At 33.8% G+C, this 24,003-nt stretch overlaps 1 protein-coding gene across 1 annotated transcript in view; it reads left to right on the forward strand.

Moving 5' to 3' along the window:
* Window positions 1–21,140, forward strand: part of LOC106876496 (HUWE1-associated protein modifying stress responses) — a 35,748-nt gene extending 14,608 nt beyond the window's left edge. The window contains exons 2-4 of the mRNA XM_014925058.3: window positions 15,183–15,254; window positions 19,268–19,570; window positions 20,834–21,140. Coding sequence (XP_014780544.1) covers window positions 15,183–15,254; window positions 19,268–19,570; window positions 20,834–21,024 — 566 coding nt within the window. The 3' untranslated portion in view covers window positions 21,025–21,140. The remainder of the gene's footprint in view (window positions 1–15,182; window positions 15,255–19,267; window positions 19,571–20,833) is intronic.
* Window positions 21,141–24,003: the final 2,863 nt, after the last annotated feature.

Here is a 24,003-nt window from a genome sequence, read left to right on the forward strand (position 1 = left end):
TAACCAAAGGTATTCTAGCCATTTTGTATCTAGAAATACATTACTGAACGTGCACTTTTCTAAAGATGGGAATGTGTGAGTTGGAGGTGATTTGGCTGCTAATTTTCCATCTATTAGCATGGTATGGTTTGTTAAAGATATTTTTGAGGGTAAATTGATCTCTTTTCCGAAAGTAAAAGGTTCTAATTTCAATTCAACTAATAAAATTGTAGATGCTGAAATATGGTTGCAACATTTAATGACTTGTTTCATCTCAAAGGCTGAGTGAGCTTGCATTCTATTTTTCAAGAACATGATTTAAAACTCCTCATCAATATTTTTTACTTTTATCATTTATGTCTTGGCTTGTTATATTAAACATGTAAATTGTTAGTCTATTAGTGGCATTCTTATTTCCACTGTTACCAACAGAGACTAGAAGAGAGTGCCTAGAATTTTATGAGAATAACACTACTGGGTTTTATATCTGTGATTTAAAAAAATATTTTCCATGTGATGATTACATGGTGGATTTATTACAGATTGTTGTTCCATATCCAAGATAGGGTATTATTAGGATGTGTGTGAGATTATTTGGAGTTAAAAGAGTAGAGAACTTGAGAGATTGTTGTAATAAAATTGTTTCTTGAAGTGTCTTGGGTTTTTTTCTGTAGTGAGAACACATTTGAGAGATTATTAGGGTTTGAAGTGGTTAGAATGTAATATTTGTGGGTGGGTAGCATAGGTGGCAGGAGCTAGAAATAGATGAAAAATGTAGGTTTTAATGGATATGGGACAGTGACAAATTTAGAAGAGCAGAATCTGGTTTAGTTGTAATAGAAGTAGAGTGGAGATAATGCATGATACTAAACCAAAGTTTGAAGATTTTCAGTTTACAGTAGACAGTGGTAGGGGGTGGTCATAGTTAAGATCATTGCTGATTAGATAAGGTGTGGTTGTGTAACCAACTGAAGACTTTGAGATACTATTCAAGTGATGCCTCAATCAGTAGCCTTAATGTTGACAATCCAATATAATTTAATCCAATTGATGACATTTTGTGATTGAGGATTGTTGATACCTAAATGATTTAGAGTGGTTAGAAATGTATTTGGGTATAATGTCGTATCTGAGTGGTTTTAATTTGTGAATAGTCTTTGAGTATAGTTGTTTGTGTGTTATGGGGTGAAAGTGTAAAATAGTTGTTTGCAACTGAAAAGTTGAAGATTCAGGCAAGATTGGCATGTTCATGGCTTGTTTTTATCTTGGCTGAATGTTGAGACCGTGTATGTGTCTTTTAGCTTCAGTTATGTCCTCTGTATGGGATGATGATAGTATTGAAGGTAATGTTGGATATGAAAAGAAAGGTTTTCTCTTGTGTTGCTTTGAGATATTGACAATCTGTTTCTCCAACTATCCACCACTTACTCTCTCTTCCACTACCAATTACTGTTGCTTATTACATCCTTCTACTCGTCCTTCTTCATTCCTATTTCTGCCTTTACACTGTCACTTGATCACTGTGTCTCCCTATTCTCTCTTTTCTCTCTCCTCTCCCAATTAGGCTCATCTGTCCTAATTGTTACTCACATCGCTCCAAACAGAAAATCTAGAGAAGACCACATTTTTGTTCTGCAGAGCACAAAGTAACTGCACAAGAGTTGGTGCCATGATAAAATACACCCAGTACTCTGTAAAGTGATTGGTGAATGACAGACAACATAGGATTGCCTTATTGAGGAGAAGGCAACTTCTCATTGTGTCATGATAAACTGCTCTCAGTACTTTGTAAAATGGTTGGTATTAAAGGCACTCAGTTATAGAAGCCATGCCAAAATAAAATATACAAACCTAACAGAGGAGACCATTACAGTGTCTTACCCATACCAGCATGGAAAGTAGACATAAAATGATGCTTTTTTAATGTGTGGTTATGTTATCAGAATAGCTTGGTGTGGGTACATTATTTACAATGTAGAGGTTGAGAGGTTTTTTGAGCGTGAATGACTCTTAGGAATGTCTTGGTTAGAGCCATTCCTCCTCATCTGTCTTTTACAAGCCCTACCACCACAAGATTGAGATTGATTGATATTTTGGAGTTATGTAGAGATGTAGTTATATTTTTAAGATGATATGGAGGGCAAAGTTGAGCTTTTTGCTAATGTTTATAATAAGGCATTATGAATATTTTGGTTAAAGAAGCCATGTAATATTCTGTGGGAGATTTAAAGGCCCTGATGTTGGTAAGGTTAGTACATATTTTTAATAGAATATTTCAGCCTCTAGCTAGTGGAGAAACTCTGGATTAAGCTTTCATTTTTGTTTTTAATTCACTGTATTTTTATAGGCTAGGTATGAGTTTGTGATTTTTGGTAGAAATTGCTAAAAACATTTATAGGTGATGGGATTTTAAAAATTTTTATTCTTACTGTTTTAGATGTATGTACAGTGTGATGTTGCTTCTTATGGCACGGTAGTTTCTTTACTTCCTTAATTGTGATCTTATGCATGTAGCTTTGATAACTGGAAAAGTGTTTAATAATCCTTTCTACTAAAGGTACAAGACCTAAACTTTTGTGGAAGGGACTAGTCAGTAACATCAAGAGTGCATGTGTGTCTGCTCTCAACTACATGAGCATGTGAAACCATTAGCAAAAGCTTGATACATGCTGATACCACATTATCTTTAATTGCAAATGATGCCTGAGATTTTCTCTATTATACTCACATTTCAATACTGAGAAAAACCTTGTTCTTTGACTTAAGAAATAGCATATTGCTTTTTTTTTTTATTAGAGGACGGAAACAAAAACTGAAAACCACAGCACATCACATTTAATAAAATAGCTACAGAAGCATCTATGTATTTCAGTAACACAAATGAAAATCATCCTTGTGCTTAATGTAATAAATTTGATGAAATATCAAGTGAGAGAAAGGATTTTGCAGATGAAGATGTATTTCTTGTGCACACTTTCTGTTGATGAAAGATAGGAATCTTCAGACAACTAAAGAGTTGTTTAAAATACCGAGATATTCCTTAAGTCTGGAGAAGAAGAAAAAATTCTGGTCTTGAAATGGTTTTGACAGTGTGGGCAACATAAAGTTTATAGTAAAGTCAGTGCAAATTTAAGGAGTGTATTTTGTACATAAGAAAATTCTATGGCCTATTTTGTGGTGCAGTGTTGGGCATAAATATTTTCCCACTTAGTAATAATATTCTGTTATTTCCTTGGTAATCTTTAGGAAATCTTGTCTATTCTCTTTGACCATATTTTCTCGTTCTGGCTTGTGCAGAATAGCAGTTGAATGTCCATCATTGATAAACCCAAGGTAGGTCAGAATCACATGATCTGGTGGTCTCAGTGCTGGAGATGGCAGGGATTTATCTTCCTGCTGGTGATTTTCTGACAAAGGACCGAGATACTTGGTGCCTTGCTGTACCCAAGAAGACCTGTCCTCCGCAGCAGAAGTGTTGAGGCTTCATCCCCTGGTAGAGAGAATTGGCCTGCAATAGTCCTGTGCTGGTTCCACATGAAAAATGCTCATGCTGGTGCCATGTTAAAAGCACCCAGTACACACTTTAAAGTGGTTGGCATTAAGAAGGGCATATGGCCATAGTGATCAAGCCAAATCAGACTGGAATCTGGTGCAGCTCCCCTGCTTGCAAGCATGGAAAACATGTTAAAGGGTGATGATAATGATGATTTTGTCTTCTTTCTTCATTCTTTCTCATTCTTACCCTATTAGTTCCAGCTTCATTGTTCATCATACGACACATTCTGTCACCATTTCTTGCATTAATTTCATTCTTCTTTAAGTAATGCTTTTCATCATTCCTGGTTTTCCTCTCTTTATTTCTCACTCTTATTTCTTCTCTTCACCCTTTCCTCAATCTTTCCCTGTGTCTTCTCTGCCTCTCTATTCAATTTGCTGTTGTGCTCTATGATCATTGTATTCTGTAACACACCAAACTCTGTTTTGGTAATAAGATAATTAAAGAATTATTTGATATGGTTGGTAACACCTGTGTCCAGGTTATATTATTACACATCTTTTATGAAGTTAGGAAAATGGTAATTAGCATATAGATAGTTGGAAAAACCCTGTAACTTGGACATACCATTTCATTCATTTAACAAAGGAAGTTAGGAACATATAAATAATAGGATAGATAAATGTTCATTCACAACAATGATTTGCTCTAGGATGCATGTGCTAAATCATCAGGTAGAGAAAGTCGACAAAACACTGCTGGCATGTGCGTGCACACAAATGCTTATGGTGTGCACTCATGCACAACCCTATCCTTTCACATGCACCTGATTGTCATGTGTGTGAATGTTCCTGTGGTATTTGTTTTAATTTCTCTCTCCCTCCCTCTCTCTATCTACACATGCTTTTATTGCTTTCTTTCCATTGTGTGACATTTTTTTACACTACAAGTACATTATGTTAGGTCTTTTTATGATAAAGAATAGTGTCCTGTTTGTTATAGATGTGATTTAGAGCAGTGGTTCTTAACCTGGGTAACAGTTCCTCCATTGGAGTGTTGTAAAGACATAAGGGAGCACTATGGAGGGTGGGGTGCTGGGTTTTAGATGGGTTGTGATTTTTCTTAGTATTTAAACCAGGTACACTGTTTCTTAAACATTTTCAAGAAGAATCTCTGCTGGGAATAAAATACAGAGAACATTGTGATGTATGTGAATAGAAAATGACTGATGCATCAAGTCCAATATAATTTTGTTAGGCAATTTTTCTCCTCTAGTAATTTCCATAAAAATCTAACACAGCAGGGTACTAACCTACAAATATCTAAGAAACGATACATAACAGGTAATAAAGTATCTAGATAATAAGCCATGGTATTAAATTAGCTTCTGTTTGATTGTAATAATCTACTGTGTTTGTGTGTGTGTGTTTCCTTTTTGTTTTTTCAAAACCTGATGAGGTATTGTTTTAAGATATTGAGAATCATTGATCTAGAGCATTTTAAAATTGAACCAATTACAACTTTTTAATTGTACTGTAGACTTGAAAATAAAATTGATATATTGCACAGTTGGCATTTTATGAGTCTCTCTTTTTTGTTCTTATGAAATGTTGCTGGCATGTTATGTAAAAATTCCTTTAAATGCTAATGAAATACAATTTCATTATGACGAAAACTTCTTTTTGTTATTCACAATTGGTGGACAATAGTCATTAATTGCAGGTTTTCAATGTACTAGTCTCTGGTTTGTTCTATTTCTGATGGTGAGAGTGTTGAAGAACTGTGTGAACTCAGTATAGAACTAATATTGCAGGGGACTTATTGTTCATCAGTCTTTTTTTTTTTTTTTTTTTTTTTTTCCATCCACTTCTTCCATGTTGGCATGAGTTGAAGAAACTTATGAAGGTGATATTCTTCAAAATGCCTATAGTTCTCATATTGGTTACCCAGATACAATGATAGAAGACATCTTTCTTAAGGTGCTTTGCAGTGAGATCAAACCTAAAACCACACCACAGTAATGTTGTTAACTATTCTATTGTACTGTGGTCCAGGAATCGATAGCACTTCATCATAGTGTGGTTAACCACATTACTTATGCCTTTGTCCATTTCTGAAGATTATTTTAACATTTTTTTAAAAAATCAATGACAACTTGTAGCCCGTCATTTTCTCAATGCAATAGCTACTCATATCACATTACTCATATATTTCTAATTTGAATGTCATTTTCTCACTCCCTGTTTAAATTTCTTACATGCATCATTTTACCTATTCTTACTCTATTTATTACTGCTTTTCTTATTGCGGTTCTAAAATTTCCAATTTGGTACTTCATTACATTGACAATTATTAGGCTGGTTTTTGATAAGTTTTGCCTTTCAATATTAGCAAAATCTTTACCTTAAGAAAGATAATGAAAGTGATAATCTGTTATTTAGTAAATTGACATTTTAAATTAGTTCTTCAGTAAGATCTTGGCAAACACAGGTAAGGCAGGAAAGTGAACTTGAACAGGACTATTCAAAAAGAGACTTATGGTTCAGTTGTTCTGTTCCTGCCTTTTGATTACAGATTAAAATATCTCATCTGCTACAAATACTGACCAATTGATCTCTAATAATAATAATGCTGCATGTTTTCATGCAGCTAAATTTGCTTTTGTCTGTGCTGTGTTTCTTCAAGTTTGGAAAATGTAGTGTCGAACATCTGCAAACTGATTTTCTTTTGTCCTACATCATAGTAGCCTCTTCATTTTCTTCTAACTATCAAAGTCCTTTATTTCATAGGCAAACTCTTCAACTAGTAATTTATAACTATTGATCCTTTTGTGCTGCTTCAGTTGTCTCTGCTCTATTCTACTTTTCCTACAAAAATACACTTTTACTTGGTCTCACCATCAAATGACATTCTATACTAGAACTATTCCTCTTGAGTTTCCATCTACTTACCTGCAATAATTTGAATTAAACATTAGATGTACAAAATATCTTTTTAAATATTATGTTTAATTTTTTCAAGTCTTTGAATGTAGCTTAATTGTTTTTGTTTTGTTTTTTTGTTTGTTTTCTTCCATATTTCAGTATAATAAGCAGTTGTGTATAATATATACCACAGTTGTGGGCAGTGTGCTCTCCTAAATTACATGCATATAATTTTCTTTGACTTTTAGTATCATTTGAAGCTGACATGTTGAGATCCTAGTGGCAAGCTATGTCATGATACATAGAAAAAAGTGTGTTCAATCAGATTTATTATGATTACTGTATAAAAATCATATTTGCATCATAAACAACTTAACCTTGTTACATTGGAAAAGTTGATGCATCCTAAACAAAACAAAAAGCAAATTTGAACGTGACCTTTGAACTTTATTGGTGTATGGTATAAAAGTGCATCTGTTGTAAATTCTGGAATTTAGTTACATTTTGATAGCCTAGTTTTATGTAAGTTTATACTGCAATACCCTCATGGTTGTGTTGTCCAGAGAGAACAATGTTTATCTTTGTTAAGTGAAGATTAGTGCTTTTATGTATGAACCCATATTTTTTACATAATAAAAAAGTTATTGTTGACCATGACATCTAAGGGAATATCATGCATATGAAATGAAATTTAGTCTTGGTTATCATTTTGGATGTTCTAGGTCCAGTAGCTAACTCTGACACAAAAGCAAGTCCAAATTCATGTCCACTGGCCTTGCAAGTCACAAAAGCTGTTGTAGATTTTGAAGACAAATTATAGGTGTTTCTGTGTCATCATTAGATGATGGGAAACCATGGAGTACAGCCAATTACAGACAGGCAATGTATATTAGACCATAGTGACCTTTGACATCCCCTGTCCATGGCTAGTTGATTTGAACAGCCAGAAAACAGTTACTATCATGACCACTAACAAGAAGAAGAATCATTTTACAGCAATGGAAAAAAATTGCCACCATTTGTTGTCTTAAAGGGAAAAAGACATTGGCAAAGGAGACGTTTCTGAATAGTTGTTTGATGCAGAGATAATAAGTGGTTGTAATAAAAGCTGTTGGGGATACATTTTTACAGGTGTTCAGGGTTGTAATGAAATTCATAAAAACAGATCTTGCCATCATTTCTGGTGGGTTGACTTTTCCCCTACAAACACTGGATATCACTATTAAGCTATTCAAGTAGTATTGCGCATCAAGCAAAACCCATGGCCAGTGAGGTGGGAGTGGGATTGCTGTAACAGGTCACATTTGCTGACTAGAACTGTTCCTTATGCTGATAACATAAATGATGTCATGGTGTCTGTTTGACACAGACGATACTGAAATTGACTTACATTACACTTTTTCAGTGTCTGAAACATGAACTGTTAACATTTCTAAACAGGAACTATGTACATTGAAAATATATTTTCTAAGTTTTAATTGAATTTGGCAAATATAAAATCTGACTGAATCTGGAAATGATCAATTTGTTAATATGTGCTTAATGTTGTTACTTTACATTGTTGTTTAATTATTGCCACACCGTTAAAATCAGCTGTAATTAAAAAATTTAAATTCCCACTTGTTTCCTAAAAATATAATTTTGTGAGACATAAGTCTCACAAAATTGACATTGATAATAGTGTACACATTAACTATTTATAGTAAAATGTTAGACATACTTTTATGTGAATTTCTGTCTAAACAGAAACATAAGTTCCATTTCTACCAATATCAATTATATAACTTCATAGCAAAATGTTGCTGTGTTTAGTTATTAGTCAACATTTGGTGGTCATTATTGTAAACATCACACAACTGGTATCAATATTTTTAATACATGCTTATGAAATATAAGGAATATTTAATAATCACTGTCAGGAAAGTCTAAATTATTTATTACACATCATTTAGTTTGGTCAATAGATATAACTTCTAGTCATACTGTGCTAATTTTTAAGTTAAAAAATAGGTGGTGGTGGGGAGTGTATTGCACTTAAGTGTGCTAATTTGTTTTCAGGCCACATCATCATTAAATGTCCGTTGTCTATGCTGGCATGGGTTGGACGGTTTGACTGAGCTGGCACACTGGAAGACTGCGCCAGGCTCCAGTCTGATTTGGCATGGTTTTCTATGGCTGGATTCCCTTCCTAATGCCAACCACTCTGAGAGTGTAATGGGTGTTTTTATGTTCCACTAGCATGGGTGCCATTTGCGTGACACTGGTATCTGCCACAACTGTGATTTTGCTTGGCTTGATGAGTCTTCTCAAGCATGAGGACAGCTGTGTAAAGAAGTGCCGATCTTTAACTGTGGGGGGAACCTGTGGTAGAGGTAGACCCATGAAGACATGGGACGAGGTGGTGAAGCATGATCTTTGGACCTTGAACCTCACAGGCAATGACTAGTGACGTCAATTTTCAGTAAAATAGGAATTATATCATAATTATGTATGTAAATGAAGTCTTTAATATGCAAGCAAAAATATATTTACTTGCATATAGTTTGTTTCTGTAAGAGAAACCTGAACAAAGAAAAGAAATCCTAGAGGATTGCAGTTCTGGGAATAAAGGATAATGCATGTTCTGGCATCAAAAGGTGACAAGACAGGTATTTTGGGTTGTGGAGGTTCTGATTCCAATAGATGAGACAGGTATACTCGATGATGGGGGTTCTGGAACCATTGAGAGAAGAGGCAAGTGTATGGTATGGACTACAGTGATATGTATTCTGTGGGACAGAAGGTATTAAAGAGGCAGGGGAATAAAAAAATAAAAGAATAAGCAGCATGTTTATGAGCCAGTGGTTGTATGATGGTAAGTTTTTACCTAGATGACCTTCAGTGTTCAAATGTAACAGCTGCATTGTCCCTGATGTAAACAGTACTCTAACATGCTTTAGACTATGTTAGAATACTTGAACAAAGGGTCTGAAGTATTTTCTGGTTTTGAAAAAGAAAACTTGTTTTTGTGGTGCATTTTTTGCAACGTTAAGTGCAAAGTTGTTATGAGATACTGATAATCTGTAAAAGCCAGCAGCTAGCAATTGATGGTTGAAAAGAATTTCCAAAATGTGATGAAAAGAAATTGGGGATACTTGTTTCTTGTTTTATGTTCTTTGACAAAAAATATCTGATTTTATAGCACATGGGGAAGATAATAAAATCTGAACAAATAGGCAGATTTGTTATATTATTGTAAATAAATGTATGAAAAAGGCTTGGCAACAACCGTATCAGTAGCAAAATATTTCTTGGATGTCGTCAAAAAATTCTATTTTCCTTTGTTTTAGTTTGTTAGTCAATTTAAGCCAATGAAAATGTAAAGAAAAGAAAGAACAGCTTTAATTAAAGCTTACATTATTGATAGAAGACTCAAGATATTTGTTATAACTGCTCTGATATTTCTTACAATTAATGAAAAGAAAGCCATTGAAGAAGTCTAGCAGTTTAAATAGGTGTAGGCGTGGCTGTGTGGTCAAGAAGTTTGTTTTACTAAAGTGTGGTTATGGGTTTGATTCCACTCTATGGTACCTTGGGCAAATATCTTCTGTCATAACCTCAGGCTGGCCTATACTTTTGAGTGGAATTTGTTAGACAGAAGCTGTGTGACAACCCATTGTGTGTACCTTCAGCAATTGACTGATTGTAGTGATTGTCTTACTGGAAATCTCTAACCAACAATGTGAAATAAGTACCTTCGCTAGTTTTCTCGCCAATTAGTCATGTCATCCAGTTAAATACATCTTTGATTCCTTATGAACGAGTTGGCTCCAATCAGAATAGCCTCTCTACCATAACTTAATAAGTTCCATTCTCCCATTTTAGCTGGCAGCAAAATACTGAATCACTTCTGGCTTTGTTATGTCTTCTGCATTTGGTATTTATACCTGAAATGTGTTATCAGTTTCATCAGATCAAGACATTTACAATAACTTTAACATGCCATTAAGAAGGGTCCAAAGGAATCTTGAATATGAATTTAACAATGTTTGTAAAGACAGGGAAAAATATTTTTGTAACTGCCTCTCCTGCTTATACTCAGAGTATAGTAAAGTTATGTAAGAGATTGGGAGTAGAACTGTAGCTGGTAATTGGAACTATATTACAATACATAACTTTACTAGGCTTTCAACACTGAATTACCAAACCACATATTGGTAGAGTATCTAAAACTGTCCTTAATCTATGTATTCTATCCATGAGGTGCTCTACTTTAAATATAAACCATTTGACTATTGAAATATACATGCTTTTCATTATTTATGAATTAATACTTTCTGAACTTTGAGAAGTTATTTAATGTAAATATCAAAATTATGACTTAGTCATATTGCAGGAGTTGGCTACCATAGTTAAACCATAGCAGTTGTTGAATAAATAACTACCTTTAATCTGGTTTCATTCACATTTAAATAATTGCTTGTTCTCTTTCTTATTAAATTACAGAATTACAGATCATAATCATTTGTGACCCACACTTAAGAGAACTTCTCACACTCTTTCACAACAAACCAAACTACATCTCTACATCACATTTCCACTTCATGCACTATGCTCCCCAATCCTGTCCTCTTGGCTCTTTGTCACTGTATCATTGCTCTCCCTGCCCGATCTGTGTTTTCCACCCACACGTCCTGTCTCACTTTAACGTTGTTATCTTCCCCCCCCCCCTCCGACTTGTGTGTTCCACCCGCATGTAACAAGAAAACTTTGCATGCACCGTACCCCAACAAACCAATCTACATCTCTTCCTCCACATTTCCTCCTTCATACACTATACCTAGCTCTTGCTCTCCAATCCTGTCCTCACAGCCCTGTTCTGCTGTATCATTGCTATCCAATAGCCTCCTGACTCTATATATATATATACCAAGTTTTCGCCACTCCACGCCCCACCCCCCTGCACTCTTTAATCATTCTTCCTTTGTAATATCTTGCCACTTATATTATGGTGTTTGAACCTCGAGTATGCCCTGACACTTGCCACCAACTATATCTCTTCCTTCACTCAACCATCCCATTTATGTTCTGACCTCTGTCCCTTGTAAGTATGCCTGACACTTTGCCACCATCTCTATCCTGCTGTCTCCCACACTCTCTCTCCTCCTGCACTTCCCTCAGGTTGGGTAATCATGTATTTCCTTTGCGGCAGCTCCCTGTTTCTGTCTTCATTCCTGGTCTCTCTCTCTGGCTGGGTAACCTTGTACCTCCTCTACAGCAAGACACCTGTTTCTGTCTCACTATAACCTTTCATCATCTGACACAAGATCACCTCCAATGCCCCCTTCCCTCTCAAAAGAGTTCTTTTTTTTTTTCATCTTGCAAGTACTTGATGACCCTGTCAGTGCAGGTGCCACTTAAAAGTACCCAGTCCACATTGTAAAGTGGTTAGTGTTTGGAAGATCATTCAGTTGTAAAAACCTTGCCAAAACTGACCTCTCCTATGTGTTAGGAAGGGCATCTGTAAAAATCCTGCCAAAACAGTTACAGAAGTCTGGTGCAGGCTTCTGCCTGGCCGACTCTTGTCAAAATGTCCCACCCATGCCAGCATGGAAGGCGGACATTAAATGATGATGAATCATTTATGACAATATTTTCATGATAGATGGGGGCGGGGTTGATGATTCTACAAACATTAGCATATAAAGACTTTGAGTTGGATACCTTTCAAAATAACCAATTATCTGTGACTTTCTTTCAAAATAGCTTGAATGTTTTGTTGAACAACAAAGATATTTTTACCATACAAAAGTTTTTAACCCTTTAGCATTTAAACTGGCCATATCAGACCCAAAATATTTTACCTGTTATGTTCAAACTGGCCAGATCCAGAATGTCATGCCTATGTCATTCTAAAAATAAGCAATCACATTTGATAGAGTAACCTGAATACTAGAGTTAAAACACTCAACCAACACACTTTAAGATTATCAAATAGATTGGAATCATACTGGTCTAAGTGTTTACAATATTTCAGTCAATTAAAGAATAATAGTAGTTACTATGATAGGGTTGTGGCAGACCTGTGATAATAAAGGCTTTATTGAAAATATAGTAGACATTTACAAAGTTTTTTAAAAAAATTGCTCAAGATCTGAGCCTCATTTAATTAAAATTTAAATTAGTAATATTTTTGTAATATATTGGGTTGAGGAATAATTTATGACCGTTTTTTTTTTTTGAATTTTATTTTAAACAAAAAAGAATGACAACAAATTAATAATGTACTCTCTGTTGTTGTTTAAGACTTCCTCCCATTGTTCAATAAGTTTTTCAATGCCTTGGCAATAGAAATCTTCCAGTCTTGACTCAAAGAATTCGTCCAGCTAAGCCCTCAATTCCATGTCATTATTGAATGATACACTGCACAAATCAGTTGAAAGAGATGAAAATCTGACGGTGCCAAGTCTAGAGAGTATGGAGGATGAGACAGCACTTCCCATTTGAGTTCTTGAATCGTGGCTTTGATCATATTGGCGATGTGAGGATGGGTATTGTGTTGCAAAGAATGCCATTTTGCTTGTTCTGTCTTTTTTGCTGAATTGCTGCACCAAGTTGGTGTAGTTGTTGAATGTAGAGTTCTGCATTGAGTGTTTGGTTGCGCTCAAGCAGTTCATAATGAATTATGCCTTCCCAGTTCCACCATACACACAACATGGTCTTTCGAGGATGAAGGTCTTGTTTTACTTGTGAGTTGCTTGTTTGTCAGGGCTGTCTCATTCTTTTTGCTGCTCCATAGTAACAATGTAGTAAAGAAAACATTATTTGTGACCATGTGTTGACCTATGTCGAGTGAGCAAACTGGTGGTGATTGTGGAGCATTGATTTTCGTTGTTTTTGCTTGAAGCATATAGCACCCAAGCACTAAATTTCTGAACCTTGTCCATTGGGTTTCACCACAGTTTAAAAAAATTTTTTTTTATCACAATCAATCTGCTCTGCTAATTCTCTGGTTATTTGACATGAATTTTTGTGAAGAAGTTAGTTCAATCACACTTTATTGGACTCAGTTGGTTGACTGGTGTATGATCTGTACTTGAGGTCAAAATTCCCATTTTTGAAGCATGAAAACCAATGGTGGGCGGTACTTTGAGACATTACTCCTTCTCCATACACAGCACAAATCTCACGAACATTTTCCAATCAAAGTCGGATGTAGAGGGTTTGTTGGACACGGTGTGAGATGACTGTTGTTATCAAATACCACCATGACCGATATCCAAACTACAGTGGAGAAGGCTAGCCACTGGATTTGGTTAAATAGAGACGATGAGCAATGGCTAGAGAAATATTGAGCTATATTTAATAACCAATTGATCTAGCAAGCAGGGCCTCATATCAGTGAGGGGGGCTGGTGTGCATTGATGCTGTTGAGAGGCGCGCATTTTCTCCTGATGACCCCATAAACTTGTTGGCATCCGGTATGCGGAATTCTTGACTGGTAGCGCTTGCATGTGCAAGACATTGAAGTTTTTGTCTGTGTTCTCATTGCTATGTTGTATATTTATTCTACTGATTCATAAAGCAGTATTTTCCCTTACTTAATTGCTATATTGTCTCTCATTGAAACATGTTTCTTCATGAGAGTAAAGTTTATATAGATTCTCATCAGTGTGTCTTTGTAAGATTTAAAGTTCATATTTAAATTTTAAAAGGAAGACTTATAAGATGCTTTTTGTATGGAAATTTGTATAATTTTTCATGGAAGGGTTAATTAACCATTTAGCATTTAAGCTGACTAGATTCAACCTCTTGCATCTACCATACAATGTCATTCTAAAAATAAACAATCACTACAAAATAATGCATGATTAATTCAAAACAATATGAATGTATAAGCATTACGTTTGACTGAGAAGTTTAAATGCTAAAGGGTTAATAAACAGTATTAAAATGAGAGATTAAAACTTAGTTATCTTAAGTTGGTATCAGTCTCAGATAACTCATAGTTAATATTACCACCTCAACAATAACTAGTGATATCTTCACACAGTACAAAACTAGGTGCAACAGCTTTTTGAATGTCTTTTTCTTAGATTTATAAACATATTTACTATGGAGATGATGTGTTACTTTGAGAGCATTGATTGTGCCAAGATATGTCTTTGGCTAGATTCCATGTAACTAAGATCATCATCAATAATATCCCTCCTCAACCATCTCCATCTGGTGGTAACAGGAGAGACTGTGCTGAGCAAAGTCAGTCTTCAAATATCCAAGCTTGTGGATCAACTTGTAAAGAGCTAAGAAGGTGCTTGCACAGGAGGCTCTGGACAGCATGGTAGTGTATAGAATTCCAAAGTCCCCTAGCATATCAAGCTCAGCTTCTATGTGACTGTACAATCTGTTCTACTGTATGGTTGTGAATGCTGGGCCTTGAAGCCTATTCTGCAGAAGTCACTGGATGGAGGCTACTCCTGAAATGCTGCTTATCAGCAACAAGCATCTTGTATAGGGGAGGCTGGCTGACTGGTTACTGTCAGCGCTGTTGGGCACTCTGTTAGCTCGCTGGTGCTACAGAAGTTAAAATATGGACATTGAAATGAAAGCATAAGGAGGTACTAAAGAAAGATGTGAAATTTACAGGTGAGTGAGCATGACATATGGAAGTCTGAGTACCACTTGAGGACTTGTCTAAGTTGACCTAATTAACTAATATCAATTTAACTTTATTATTTTTTAATCTGTATCCTGTTTTTTAATTTAAAGTTATATTTAACAGCTTATGTTTATTTTTTTGTCAGATCGACACCAAGGCCGTTCTTTATGGGGTCCATTTCGAAATGCAGCTACAGCAGTTACTGATATGTACAAAGGTATGTTTCATGTTTCATTGGTTGGATTTAATCTTAAAATTAACTGAATATTTTTCAGTAGTGGTGAGGTTAGTTTAGCAGATTTTAAATTTATGCAAAGTTAATATTAAATATTGTTGCTTTCTTCAATAAAAAAGTTTTCAAATTAGGAAACAATGATGAATAAAACATTACATTAAATACAGAAATGAAATTTTGAAGAATTGTTTTTTGTTTCTTTTTACAATCTTTTCGGTTATTTCATTGCTTTAATGATTTTTGAAAAAAAAAAAAAAATTTTGTCCTATGTAAAAATGCTAATTATATTACATAGTTAAAAGTGTTTGATTTGTTTTATGCCATATTTAAAATTAATGCAAAATTAATGTGAATAACTGCTCCAGTGCTGTTTAACAAGTAGGTAGTGAGCATGGTTAATCAAGCATTATGAATTCAAACACTACAATTATGGTACTATATTAATGCCTTAAATAGATGTAACAATCATTTAGATGTTAACTTTAGGAAAGTCATCCATCTATAAGTTAATTTATATGAATGTCTGGATTTTCAGTATTATTCCAAAGAGAAATCCTTATAAAATGCATTTTAAATGTTATAAGCTAAAACTATATCACTTGGCATTATTTAGTTACAGCAATTGGATATTTATGGTCATTTGGTAATAATAATTTTTCATTTACTACACAATGTTTTTGTATGTATAAAGAACGACACAAAATTCTGACAATATTTTTCTGAATAAATAACTGAATACATGTTGGTTATATCTAGTTTGAATGACCTTGTAATTAAAACTAAATTTCTTTTGTTATTGATGGCATATGTAACTTTCTCTGAAATTGATTCAAACCAAATTATTTTCAGAAATACTGATTTTATGAAAACTGTGTTCAGTTTGTTAAAAAGATGACAAAAAAGGATTGATTGATAAAGTAATGTAGACAAGTTTTCACTGTCCTATATTTTTATCAGTTGAGAACTTCATAGAGAGTTACTTCTCCAAAGAATAAAAACCAATATAAAGGAAATGTTTGTTTCTTAGGAGCCAAACTGGACTGTAACAACCTGTCAAACCATTACTTGCAAGGAAAGCAGACAAAACAATGAGTGTAGTGGTGATGGAAATTAAGTAGAACTGCAGACAACCCACAAATAGCATAAAACTGCTTTCACATCCACTGGTCATAAATTTTTAACCAGACAAACAATGCTATTAAAACTTTACTAGTGTGAAAAAATGTTTTTTTTGATGGAACACAGTTCAATCTTATATATTCACATTTACTTATAATCACAATGTATAATACTGAACTGAACTAAATGTATACATGACTGTACACATATCTTTAGAGGCTTATTTGCTGCAAATGAAACCTCATGAGCAGATTCTTGTGGATTATTTCTGGAAGACGTATCTGAAATCTGGTTCTTTCATATTTTGTAAAATGAAAAATCTGTAATCTTCTCCAGCTATAAAAAGCTCTCTGGTACAGATGAAAGATTTTGAGAACAGTAATTTTAAAGTTAAGTTATGAACCTCAACTTGTTTGAAACTTTTTGGTATTTAAAAGTTCTTAAGTTGAAATACCAAATTGAGAATTGACAGCTTTTATCAACTCGGCTATTGAAAGAATGTGGAAAGAAAATGTTCTTTGAATAATCTTATCTTGACTGATTTCCAGAAAATTTTGGCAGATACTACAATGTGAATGATTTCACCAAGAGACTTAATGGTAATGAAAGAAAGATCATTAATTTTCTTTGATATCTGAAATAGGCACAGGTATGACTGTGTGGTAAGAAGTTTGCTCCCCAATCACATGGTTCTGGGTTCAGTCCCAATAATGCATGGGATTTTGGGCAAATGTCTTCTATAGCTTTGAGCTGACCAAAGTCTTGTGAGTAGATTTGGTACTTAAAAACTGAAAGAAACTTGTTTGTGTGTGTGTGTGTGTGTGTGTGCTCAACTGTTTTCTTGCCTTGACATTGTATGTTGTAAATGAGTGTCACCACCATGTAAACAGTGTTCTTCATTTCCAATGTTCTGTGAAAAGATTCTGACTATGGGGTAAAACAGGTGATGATAAGTGATGGGAAGGTTGTCCAGCAGCTGAAAATCTGCTTCTGCAAATTCTTTTTGATCATGTGAACATGGAAAATTGGATGTTAAAATGATGATGTAAATATGTCCTAAAAGATGAATATATGTGGAGAATTCAAAAAATGAAAGGAGGTGAGCATGCTCTACTAATGGGTATATAATGTCAGTGTATGGAGCATCAGGGAACAAATAAACTAATAGAATAACTGGATACAAAGTAGAGTAGAAAACTGCACTGATACAGACGTGATGTGTGTGGAAAATGACAGGGGGATAAAGGGATGCTAGTTGATCTAAGCGGAAGGAGAAGAGTTTGTAAAACCTTATCTCAGGATGTTGAACCGCACAATAGAGATAAGAAAGAACTGCAACAAATGTCATGGTTCATCCAACCTATGCAATCCTGGAAAAATGGCTGTAAAACGAGGATAGTATTGAATTCATTTTAATGGGATTTTTTTCTGTACAAATAATAAACATTTGTAGTTGGCATTTATTTTTTTAATCTGGTGTTATAAAAATATAATTTTCATTAGAGATTCAGAAAGACCACATTAATTAAAATTGACTGCATGAATGCAATTTACTATTTTTAAAAAAATCCCAAAAAACTAGGAATTTTCATAGGAGAGACCAACATTCTTTGCTATAATAGAAATCAGTTGAAGCCAATATCACTGTTTTTATCATTACTGCATCTACCAGTGAGGCCTGGTTCTAGAATTCTAGGGTTTTGAGGAGTGTGGCACTATCTCTTAGCCACTTTTGATCCCAGATCAACTCTGACTAGAGTAGTAGCACCTGTCATTGTCTCAACTGCAGGTTACTTAGCTTCTGATGGCATTGTCTTTAGAAGCAGATTACTCACCCCAATGAACCGAGGGTAGATGCAGCTCTTTAGGTGCTCATTTAAGAGAATGTAGCTCCATACAAATCCTGCAAAACCTGGGCTTGTGGAACTTGTTGCACCAGACTAATACAAGTTTTATGGATGAGTGAGTAAGACTGGCTCTGCACAAACCATGCCTACTATCATGATATTCATTGTGCAGATTAATCAGCAAACCAAAACACCAACGCTGTCGCATTTTCTTCCTAAGTCCAGTGGCAATAGGGAAAGAGACAGCTGGGACAGATACTGGAAATCTCTAGCTTTGACCCTGCATACAATCAGCTGTAATGTGATGGTTGATTTTTTTCAGTTGTGTCTTGTTGGACCTTCATTTGTTGAAGCAATAAGAGAGTCCATCATCATTACTAAATACAGCTGTCTATAACAGTAAAGATCTGAAATATACATAAAAATTGCTCATTCCAACTTTCTCTGTAAATTCTCATCACTGTCTTTCCTCAGCCATTCGCAAAATATATATTGATTACGTAACAAATTCAATTTCTACTCAGTGATGTTGTTTCTGTTTAGAGCTATTCTATAATTAGGCTTTTTTAATTGATTCTGTAGATCATAATTTACTTTGTGTTTATTAATCCACTAAGTGCTGCTGCTAATGGTCTTATTCTGGCTTTCTTCATTTTTAGTTGCTGTCACTAAAGTTCTTATCTGAATAACCTAACAAGAAAAAACTTGTACATCTCACATGATATTTTACTTTTGTAGTCCATTGCTAGTTTAAACAGCTATATTTTGTAATTTCAACAACAAAGGTTTACATTTCTTCATTTTAGTGTCTTCTGGCAATAATTTATCATTTCCTATCAGTTTATATTGAAATGCAGAATTTTGTCCGATGAAATTCCTAAATATCTATTTTTTACCTTTTAGATAGTTTAATGGTGATGTTTTTTTTCTTCTTTTGTATTGTTTACTAACTCAATGAAATAGCTCCTGTAGTATAAATACAGTCTAGCAAGTATGTGTTACCATTGTTTCATAAATTATGTATTTCAGATAGTATAGATACATTACGAGGCTGTATTGATGTTGGTGTGCAGTGTGGTAAACAACACAGAACAAAGGATATTATTGCCTGGGCCAAAAAGAAACGACGTCATATACGTAGAGAAGAACTTCTTGCTTTTCTTTGTGGCAAGAATCCACCATTGCGTAACCGAGGAGCATCTACTGGCAAAAGTGGTACTTGGATGACTAAAGACAGGCCCTCTCAAAGGTTATCTCACTGTGGTGGAAGGGATTTAGAACCAGACACAGATACTGAATTGCAAGCTTTTAGTGATGCATTGGCCTTGCAAGGTGAGTACTTCTCTCTTAACAAAGATTCTTTTTGAAATTATTCTTTCATTTAAATAGCTGTAATTTGTAGTTTAGCTGCCCCAGAGATCTAGTTAGGAAATTATTTGCCATCAGTCTTTGATTTTGCTCCATAAAAATGTATGAATTGGGGTATTCATCTACAGGTACCTAGTTTTATGGTAGATGTAGTTACAGTGTCAGTATAAATCCACACTTGCTATATGCATTGACTAGTATAACATTCTAGGTACTTAAACAGCATGCACAAAGTATTTGAGAAATACAATTGCATAGAGCACTTGATATCATATTACCGAAAATTTCTGTATCCAAAGCTAAGAGATCCACCATTTGAACATGTGGGATATTTCTATAGCTAGCATGCCACATGTTGGACATCTAAATTTAGCCTCAAGATTGCATAAAAGTATTTGTAGTTTCAACAGCTCATCAGTTTTCTGAATGAATAAGCTACATTAGTAGCTCTACTCCTACTAGCAATATTTTGGCTTTATAACGTCATTGATGTTAGAATTTTTGGAATGTGTATTAGCTACTGAAACTAAAATCATAATTGAAATACAGTAATCCCTCACCAAATTGTGGTTTATCTATCATGATTTATTATTTAAACTTTCGTCAATTCCTCTATTTTGCATTTATAACAAATATATACAAATTATAAAAATAATGAAAACTATATACAGTACAGTACTGTTTCTACTTTGCGGATTTTCACCTATTGTGGGGGTGGAACATAACATCCACGATAGTTAAGGGATTACTGTAGGTGTCAACTAATTGAAAACGTTTAACTTATGCTGTATAATAATTTCTAAATGACTTCAGCTTATTGTAGCTTTTTCTTTCCTATACAATTGGTATTGTGGAAAACATCTACCAGTAATCATATAACAAAAATAAAAATACATCTTTGACCATAATCAAAAATCAAAGAAGTTATTGACTTCAGGTCATATTAATGATATTCAGCTTAGTCGAATTTGTAATAAATCCACAGGATTATATTTTGTCTCTTGTAGAAGGGTGTTTTTTATTTGCTTTTTTATTGCATATGCTTCTTTGCAGTAATTATATCTTAAGTCAATTTTGGTTTACCAGTTAATACAAATTTGAGATGATTCAATTTTAAAGCATTTGATTTCTAAATTTGCTTTAGTTGACGGGATATTTTAAGTGTTAATGTGTTTTCTTAGGTTCTCCATTGAATCATTAATCATGCTATTTTTGCTTCTTTTTCAGGTTTAAATGGTGCTATGTCAAATATTAGTGTAGGATATCTACCTCATACTGGCGGTACCTTAAACAGAAACATGGAAGATTTGAACAGATTCATTCTTGATGAAATATCTAGGCATTCTGATTCCCGCAAAAGAAGTCCACCTTCAGATGGTATGGATTCACCATCTCGAAAAAAAAGCCGCATAATGTAGAATAATGACAAATTGAACCACTACATGTCACTTGTAGAAAACTTTCTATAAAATAAATACATAATATACACACACACACACACACACACATATATATATATATGTATATATTGTGTGTGTGTGTGTGTGTGTGTGTGTATATATATGTGTGTGTGTGTATATATATATATATATATATATATATATATATATATCCCCTCGTGTACATACAGTTAGCTTCTTCTGAAGCTATTCTTCTGTGAAATGATGTTGAGCCAACATTGTGTTTGCTTCAGCCGATTATATATAAATGACTCTTGCTAAAAGGAGACTAATCTCCCCATTTGGGGGCCACAAGAGAAAACTGTCAGAGCAGGGATTTTTTTTCCTTTTTTCTTTTGATTTTTTTTTTTTTTTTAAATCCTGGAAATCTTTTTCTCGTAATAGTTATAAGTACATCTCTTGTGGATGGTAACCAAAGACAAATCCTGACATAACACCTGTGTAATCAGATTATATTTCTTCAGCGTGCCTAGTTAGCAACTGAAAAAAACTGGGAAGGGATGCTTTCGCATCATATTCTGCATTGAAATGTAAAAGCTGCAACAATTGATAGAAGAATGACCAGGGCCCTCTCGTTGTGGCTGTCCCAGCAACCAACAAGACACAAATAATGGAGTTTTAGCAGCCTTAACTTAATTTTTTCAATAAACACAAAGTATTTCGTTCATTTTTTTAAAAAGCAGTTTCTATTTCTTCATTTTTCTTTTTCTTTTCGCCTTTTCATCTAAGGGTTAGAATATTTGCTTGTAAGAAACCAAAAAGTATTTCTAGTTTAAAAAAGTAATTAGATTCTCCAGCTTCTTTATATGTGTTGGTCAGTAAGAAATGTAATTTTTAAAGAGTTTTTTCACCATCATTTTCCCATTAGTACCACTTATTTCAGCTGCCTCTGAGACTTTTCAATTCTTACTTTATATATTCTTAATCTAATGATCAGAGTACTGTTTTTTTTTTTCTTTTATTCACTGATTATGTAGAAGTTATACATTTAAGTAATAATAATAACCTTTACTACTGACTTTAGTCACTTGTGAAATATATTTTTCAAATTTATTTCTCTTTATCCAATATCATTATTTTAGTTTTTAATATATTCATGAAATTCTATTTTATCCAAAGCAGATGTCTGTATTATTTGATCCTTTAGCTGGTCTTCCTTAATAATTGCAACATCAAAGATCTGTAAAATAGAATTATCTCACTTTTAAATGCTTCTTTTTCTTTGTTTAGCAAAGTTGAAGATTTTTTCTCTCTTTATTTCACTGAAAACTCTCTCATACAATATTTTCAGATAACGACAGCAATTATTTTTTTCCCTGTTTTAACTTTAGCTGTAGTCTTTCTTTCTTTTCTCAGTTTGCTACCATCTGGTCTTTGTTTTAAAGGAATCATTGAATTTCATTAGTTTTTAATCAAAAACTTGTGACAAAGATTTTTGGTTCTGATGATGCTCCATTCCTGTCAGATTTTTCAAATTATTCTTGACTGCTAAGAAAATTTAGATTTAATCCCAGTTGTATCAAAAATGGTTACTAAAATATTCTAATAACCAGAAAAACTTTTTTGTTCACAAAACAAAAGTTAATATCTTTCTCTCATTCCAGTGGGCCATTTTATTTATTTTACTTTTTTCTCTTTTTTTTTTTCAATCCAACAATTTAGGCAGAATGTCTTTTTCTTATTGCTAAAATCATTCATTAATTTGTTTTAATTTATGGTAAGTAAAGCTGTAGAATCAAGGTGTATGTTTCCAAATTGGATTAATTAACCATTCTTCAACTCAGAAATAGTTCTTCAATTTTTTATTTCAAAATCCATGGTGTTTATTATCCATGGACATTGTATTCACACAGTGTACATTCCAGAATGTGTTAATGGATATAAACTGCAATATGGAGTTAATATAATCTCCACAAGTCTATTTCAAAGTCGTTATCAAATGGCCAACTCTAGTTTTATGTATCTGTGATAGTTTTTATGTGAGAGGGTGTGTACATGTTTGTGCATGCATGCAATAAGTTTCCTATGTAACTAGACAGACCAGAATGTTACTAGATCTTTGTTCCAAAATACTGAGATAATATTACAATATTAGTTTGACAAGATCTCCAAATGAATGCTGTACTAAAATTAAGAGCCCTATATCATTAAACATTCAGTCTTAGAGAAAAAAAAACAAATATTCAAATTTGCAAACGTAGTGGTTCAGTAATTAACAAACAAAATGTGATCGTTTGCTTTGTACTTCTGTAATTATTGGGCACAAACTGATCACTAAAATGGAATTTTGACTTCCTCCTGGCCCCCTTTTCTCCCAAATCTCTTCATTTATTTTGATGTGTTGTAAGATGGTGAAATATTAAATTATATTTGTTTAGTTTTTATTTGTTGATTGGCTCCTTTTGGCTGAAGAATGTCTTGTATGTTATTGGTATTACTGACAATCTTTAATTTAATTAGCTTTTACTTTAGTCAAATTATAATGTATTCCCTCCTCACTTGCCTTCCTTACCTCATATAAACTGTCCTGCCAAATTTATAGCCCTGTAGAAGATAAATTCTTCTGAAGGTATTTCTTCCTTACAATGCAACTGTTCACTAAAACATAACATGGGTTTGAAATTGTATGTGTATATGTGTGTATAATATATATATATATATATATATATATATATATATATATATATATATATATATATATATATATATAGCTTTAGGTTACTTACCTCTGTGTGTTCTGTGGGCTCTTAGTCATTGATATTATCTCGGTGCCCTGAGCTGATTTGACCTTTCTCTGTTCAGTTAACTAGCCTTGCTTTATGTTGGTATTAGTAGTATATGTGTTATTTTTTCCCCCTTTGTGTATGTCTTTTTATAATTGTATATTTATCTATACAGATGTATATGCCTTTATTTTTAATTGGTTTGCCATTTAAT

This window comes from Octopus bimaculoides, chromosome 5 (genome assembly GCF_046866305.1).
Source record: "Octopus bimaculoides isolate indiv1 chromosome 5, ASM4686630v1, whole genome shotgun sequence".
Lineage (NCBI taxonomy): Eukaryota > Metazoa > Mollusca > Cephalopoda > Octopoda > Octopodidae > Octopus > Octopus bimaculoides.